The 7,263-nt window shown below is 35.1% G+C and overlaps 1 protein-coding gene across 1 annotated transcript; it reads left to right on the top strand.

The window, feature by feature from the left end:
* The first annotated feature begins 3,687 nt into the window (after nt 1-3,687).
* Nucleotides 3,688-4,425, top strand: LOC137626237 (sperm acrosomal protein FSA-ACR.1-like). The gene has a single exon (XM_068357310.1). It carries the CDS (start codon nt 3,688-3,690, stop codon nt 4,423-4,425), a length of 738 nt encoding a protein of 245 aa, XP_068213411.1.
* Nucleotides 4,426-7,263: the final 2,838 nt, after the last annotated feature.

Below are 7,263 nucleotides of genomic sequence, written 5' to 3'. Positions count from 1 at the left end.
AAAAAGTGAAGTCAAAGAACTTCTAATGCTATAAGTATGAGAGCTAAAAGGCGAGGTCAAAGAACTACTACTGCTAGAAGTGTGAGAGCTAAAAAGCTAGGTCAAAGAACTTCTAACACTAAAAGGATGGGAGCTGATAAGAGATGTTAAAGAACCTCTAATGCTAGAAGTATGAGTGCTAATGAGAGACGTCAATGAACTTCTAATGCTAGAAGTATCAGAGCTAAAAAGCGTGGTCAAAGAACTTCTAATGCTAGAAGTATGAGAGCTAAGAAGAGAGGTCAAAGATCTTCTAATGCTAGAAGTATAGTAGCTAAAAAGAGATATCATAGATCTTCTAATACAGGAAGTATGAGAGCTAAAAAGCGACGTCAAAGAACTTCTAATGGTAGAAGTATAAGAAATAAAAAGAGAGGTCAAGGAACTTCTAATGCTACAAGTATGGGAGCTAAAAAGAGAGGTAAAAGAACTTCTTACACTAGAACTATGAGAAATAAAAAAACAGGTCCAAGAACCTTTAATGCTAGATGTATGTGAGCTAAAAAGAGGGGTCAAACAAATTCTAATGCTAAATGTATAGGAGCTAAAAAGCAAGGTAAAAGAACTTTAAATGCTAGAAATAAGGGAGCTAAAAAGCGAGATCAAATAAATTCTAACGCTATAAGTATGGGAGCTAAAAAGAGATGCCAAAAAACTTCTAAGTCTAGGAGTATATGAGCTAAAAAGCAAGGTTAAAGATATTCTTATGCTAAAAGTATGGAAGCTATAAAGAGATGTCAAAGAACTTATAATGCTAGAAGTGTGGGAGCTAGAATGAGATGTCAAAGAACTTCTAATGCTTGAAGTAAGGGAGTTAAAAAGAGATGTTATAGAACTTCTAATGATAGAAATATGGGAGTTAAAAAGACATGTCATAGAAATTCTAATGCTAGAAGTATCGGAGTTAAAAAGAGATGTCGTTGAACGTCTAATGCTGGAAGTATTGAAGCTAAAAAGAGAGTTGAGTTCAAAGTAGTTCAAATGCGAAAAGTATTGGAACTAAAAAGCAAGGTCAGAGAACTTCTAATGCTGGAAGCATGGGAGCTAAAAAGAGATGTCATGGAACTACTAATGCTAAAAGTATGATATCTAAAAAGCGAGGTCAAAGAACTTCTAATGCTACAAGTATGGGAGCGAAAAAGCGAGGTCAAAGACCTTTTAATTCTAGAAGCATGGGAGATAAAAAGACATATCAAAGAACTTCTAATGCTACAAGTAGGAAATCTAAAAAGCGAGGTCAAAGAACTTCTAATACTGGAAGTATGAGAGCTAAAAAGCGAGGTCAAAGAACTTCTAATGCTAGAAGTAGGAGAGGTAAAATGCGAGGTCAAAGAACTTGTAATGCTAGAAGGATGGGAGCTAAAAGGAGAGGTCAAAGAACTTGTAATGCTAGATGTATGGGAGCTAAAAAGAGATGTCATAGAACTTCTAATGCTAGAGGTATGGGAGCTAAAAGGCGAGGTCAAAGAACTTCTAAGGCCAGAAGTATGAGAGATAAAAAGAGAGGTCAAAGAACTTGTAATGCTATGTATTGGAGCTAAAAAGCGAGGTAAAAGAACTCCTAGCGTTATAAGTATGGGAGCCAAAAAGAGATGTCAAAGAACTTCTAATACTAGTATTATGGGAGCTAAAAAGAGAGGTCGAACAACTTCTAATGCTAGAAGTATGGGAGCTGAAAAGCAAGGTAAAAAAACTCCTAATGGTAAAAGTATGGGAAGTAAAAAGCGAAGTCAAAGAACTTCTAACGCTAGAAGTATGGGAGCTAAAAAGTGAGGTCCAAGAACTTCTAATGCTAGAAGTATGGGATATAAAAGGAGGCATCAAAGAACTTCTAAAACTTAAAGATTCGGAGGTAAAATGAGAGGTAAAGGAACTTTTAATACTAGAAGTATGGGAGTTAAAAAGAAATGTCATAGAACTCTTAATGCTAGAAGCATGGGAGTTGAAAAGAGAGTTGAGTTCAAAGTACTTCAAATGCTAGAAGTATTTGAACTAAAAAGCGAGGTCAAAGAACTTCGAATGCTAGAAGTATGGGAGCTAAAATGAGATGTCATAGAACTACTAATGCTAAAAGTATGAGATCTAAAAAGCGAAGTCAGAGAACTTCTAATGCTGGAAGTATGAGAACTAGAAAAGCGAGGTCAAAGAACTTCTAATGCTAGAAGTATGAGAGGTAAAAAGCGAGGTCAAAGAACTTGTAATGCTAGAAGTATGGGAGTTAAAAAGAGACTTCATAGAACTTCTAATGCAAAAAGTATGAGAGCTAAACAACGAGGTCAAAGAACTTCTAATGCTAGATGTATGAGAGATAAAAAGAGAGGTCAAAGAACATGTAATGCTATTTGCATTGGAGCTAAAAATCGAGGTAAAAGGACTTCTAATGTTATAAGAATGGGAGCTAAAATGACATGTCAAAGAACTTCTAATGCTAGTATTATGGGAGCTAAAAAGAGAGGTCAAAGAACTTCTGAAGCTAGATTTATGGGAGCTGAAAAGAAAGGTCAAAGAATTCCTAATGCTAGAAGTATGGGAGGTAAAAAGCGAAGTCAAAGAACTTCTAACGCTAAAAGTATGGAAGCTAAAAAGTGAGGTCCAAGAATTTCTAATGCTAGAAGTATGGGAGATAAAAAGAGGCGTCAAAGAACTTCTAATGCTAAAAGATTCGGAGCTAAAACGAGAGGTAAATGAACTTCTAATACTAGAAATATGGGGGTTAATATGGGATGTCATAGAACTTTTAATGCTAGAAGCATGGGAGTTAAAAAGGCATGTCATAGATCTTTTGATGCTAGAAGTATGCGAGTTAAAAAGAGATGTCATAGAACTTCTAATGCTAGAAGTATGGGAACTAAAAATAGATGTCACAGAACATCAAATGCTATAAGTATGAGAGGTATAAAGCTAGGTCAAAGAACTTCTAATGCTAAAATTATGGAAGCTGAAAAGCAAGATCAAAGAACTTCTAACGCTAAAAGTATGGGAGCTAGAAATCAAGGTAAAAAACTTCTAATGCTTGAAGTATGGGAGCTAGAAAGCGATGTCATAGAACTTCTAATGCTAGTAGTATGAGAGCTAAAAAGCGAGGTCAAAGAACTTCTAATGCTATAAGTATGAGAGCTAAAAAGCGATGTCAAAGAACTTTTAATGCTAGAATTATGGGAGCGAAAAAGAGATGTCAAAGAACTTCTAATGCTAGAAGTATGAAAGGTAAAAAGTGAGGTCAAAGAACTTTTAATGCTAGAATTATGGGAGCTAAAAAGAGATGTCAAAGAACTTCTAATGCTATTAAGTATGAGAGCTAGAAAGCGAGGTCAAAGAACTTCTACTGCTAACGTGTGAGAGCTAAAAAGCTAGGTGAAAGAACTTCTAATGCTAAAAGGATGGGAGCTGAAAAGAGATGTTAAAAAACTTCTAATGCTAGAAGTATGAGTGCTAAAAAGAGAGGTCAATAAGCTTCTAATGCTAGAAGTATCAGAGCTAAAAAGTGTGGTCAAAGAACTTCTAATGCCAGAAGTATGGGAGATAAAAAGAGATGCCAAAGAACTTCTAATGGTAGAAGTGTGAGCTAAAAAGCAAGCTTAAAGAACTTCTAATGCTAAAAGTATGGGAGATAAAAAAACAGGTCAAATAACTTCTAATGCTAGAAGTATGAGAGATAAAAAGCGAGGTCAAAGAATTTCTAATGCCAGAAGTAAGGGAGCTAAAATGACAGGTCCAAGAATCTCTAATGCTAGAAATAGGGGAGCTAAAAAGACAGGTCAAAGAACTTCTAATGCTAGAAGTATGAGAGCTAAAAAGCGAGGTCAAAGAACTTCTAATGCTGGAAGTAGGGGAGCTATAAAGACAGGCCAAATACCCTCTAATGCTAGAAGTAGGGGAGCTAAAAAGCAAGGTCAAAGAACTTCTAATGCTAGAAGTATGGGAGGTAAAAAGACAGGTCAAAGAACTTCTAATGCTAGATTTATGGGAGCTAAAAAGCGAGGTCAAAGAACTTCTAATGCTAGAAGTAGGGGAGCTAAAAAGGTAGGTCAAAGACCTTCTAATGCAAGATGTATGAGAGCTAGAAAGCGGTGTCAAAGAACCTCTAATGCTAGAAGTATGGGAGCTAAAAAGCGAGGTCAACGAACTTATAATGCTAGAAGTAGGGGAGGTAAAAAGACAGGTCAAAGAACTTCTAATGCTACAAGTAGGGGAGCTAAAAAGGTAGGTCAAAGACCTTCTAATGCTAGATGTATGAGAGCTAAAAAGCGGTGTCAAAGAACCTCTAATGCTAGAAGTATGGGAGCTAAAAAGCGAGGTCAACAAACTTATAATGCTAGAAGTAGGGGAGGTAAAAAGACAGGTCAAAGAACTTCTAATGCTAGACGTATGAGAGATAAAACGTGAGGACAAAGAACTTCTAATTTTGTCTGCTTTGAAAAAGAGAGGGCGTTCCTAAAAAACCGACGATGACGTATTTAAAAAAAAATAGCTCAAATGTTCATGTTCATATTAAAAAATCTAAAGTTTTCATTCATCAATAATTTTTAGATGTTTTCCGAATTTCTAATTTTTTTTTTTTTTTTTTATAAAATTCTCACTACCATAACCTGTGTATTAAAGTGTAGTTCCAATATTCAAAGTAGTTCTGAAGACGGGTTGCGAAGTGATCTGAAACACATGTCCACACCAAACAATAAATGGATAAAAGAAAAAGTATTTCTGCTCTTATTCTGAAAACTATTTAATAGAAGGGCGGTCTGTCCGAAGAAAAACTATCTTCGATATTTCGACGCCGCTAACACGTTGTCTATTTATTATTATTATTATTATTATTATTATTATTATTATTATTATTATTATTATTATTATTATTATTATTATTATTATCATTATCATCTTTATTATTATTATTATTATCATATATATATATATATATATATATATGAGAGAGAGAGAGAGAGAGAGAGAGAGAGAGAGAGAGAGAGAGAGAGAGAGAGAGAGAGAGAGAGACGTATCTTATATTTGTGTAGCCTTTATTCATTATTCATTTTTTAGTATATTTTTCAATTATAAGAATAACGTCTCCTTACTTAGTGTCCTGATTCGACCTAATGGAACACACCAATTACCACCACAACGTGGCAACATGAAAGATAATCCCTTGCAATGTCATAAAATTTTATAAAAAAAAAATAGTTGTTATAGTCCCAAACATTGGCATCCATTGACTACTAAGTAATTTCCTTCACTTTATGCAAAAAATATAAAATATAACTTTCACGGTTAATACGGATGAGAGAGAGAGAGAGAGAGAGAGAGAGAGAGAGAGAGAGAGAGAGAGAGAGAGAGAGAGAGAGAGAGACGCATGTTCGAATGTTGATTTAGCAGCATAGTTTGAGGTAGACGACCATTGTCAGGACAGACTATATTGTTTTCAAGTCAAAGGAAAGCATATAGTAATATAAAGAAAATAAAAAGCATGTTCATTTAATATGCAATAAAAATGACCGTTTGAAAATACTGTTGTTAGTGTTACGTGCGTTGGTATCTTTCCAAGATTCGATTTACAGGATATGGCTGACTTGTGATTGTCTTACTGTTCGATTTATAAACTTCTTTACTCTCTATTTCCTATAGTTCTGTATTTATGGGATAAAAATAAAGTATCCAAGCATTTAGTTATAAAGTCAGTCATGCTTCCATTAGGGGAAAAAAATACCTTATGTGTCCATGACAGTGCATAGGATAACAGGCTACAACAACAACAAAAAATTATAATTATGATTTATATACAGCATTCAAAATGGTTATTACTGTAGAGATCAACTAATGCATTTATTTATATGTTAAGCATAGGAGAGAGAGAGAGAGAGAGAGAGAGAGAGAGAGAGAGAGAGAGAGAGAGAGAGAGAGAGAGAGAGAGAGAGAGAGATAATCTTTCTCTGAATAAAGAAATGCTAGATTGCTAGTTTACCAGGGAGTGTGGTTGTAACACCCGAATCAACCTGCTGTCTCGAAAGGGAGCAGTAACGATGTGAGGATTTTTCTCCTGGAGTGGATTAAAGCTATTGCTCGCATTAGTACACTGCCACTATGCGGAAGTTTCCATACTCAATCCATCCGTCTGTGCCTATGGTAAGAGAATGTATTCCTTTGTTATTGAGAGTCAAATGGCTCATCAAAAGCAACTGATCCTTCCCCAAGCCAATTGAATAAAATTTCCTTTAAGTTAACCATTGTCAGGCGAGTCCATATCAGTGCTTCCCTTCTTGACAATACTACTTCTCAAAGTCCATAGTATCTCAGGAAGTGTCCAACATTTAACAAAGATATTTAGGACCATGTTTTGCTGTGGGTATTGGGATGTATGTGTGGAAGATTTCACAGGGGGACGTCTGATATCCAAATACTGTATCTGAAAAACTCTCAGTCTAGGCAAATTTTTAAGAAAATTCTCCATGTTCCTTGTAAATAATCTAATTCTATTAATCTGAATAATTCTAAGAACAATGCTTTAGGTTATACTGCAAGTGTACTTCATTTTGAGTATGTAGCATCTTCTCTGACTAGTGAACTTTCGCTCATGCGAGTCACTTCTTATGAAAAGAAACAAGCATATATTTTTCTATGGGGACTTCAAGTTGAAAATTACTGATATTCTGCCTTCCAAATTTGAAAATATCATTGCCCTTCACCAGGGCCAACAATAACTTGCAATATTTAAACTGATTTTTCACCGAGATGAAAATATTTGTTGATTATATATACTGTTATAATATTTTGTTATAATTAAACACATCACTGGCAACAACATTACAAAACGAATCTAAAAGTATCAGATCAAAGAACGTAACTATTGAAAGAATTCCGATTATCTAAAATACAAATTATTGATTCCCAGAGAAAAGGGACTGTGTAGTACCGTACGTGTTTCATGCACGCATGTACACTAACGGTTTTGATTTTTATCTTATCACGCTCTCTCCCCTGCCCTATCAATAGACCATCCTTGCGTTTTCATGATAGCGCAAGTTTTTTTTTTTTTTTTTTTTTTTTTTTTTTTTTTTTTCGCAAGTCGCTGTAAATAAACTCTACGATTGTTTAATAAAGTTTAGTTGCATTCACCTCGCCTCTCAGTTATCACCTAGCCACCCGTTGAGATACTAGCGCTAGAGAATTGTGGGGTCTTTACTCGCCAGACAGCTCTACATTGGGTCCTCCTCTGTGGTTACGGTTCATTTT

The sequence above is a fragment of the Palaemon carinicauda genome, chromosome 33 (assembly GCF_036898095.1).
Source record: "Palaemon carinicauda isolate YSFRI2023 chromosome 33, ASM3689809v2, whole genome shotgun sequence".
Lineage (NCBI taxonomy): Eukaryota > Metazoa > Arthropoda > Malacostraca > Decapoda > Palaemonidae > Palaemon > Palaemon carinicauda.
This window is presented reverse-complemented; position numbering and strand designations above follow the sequence as displayed.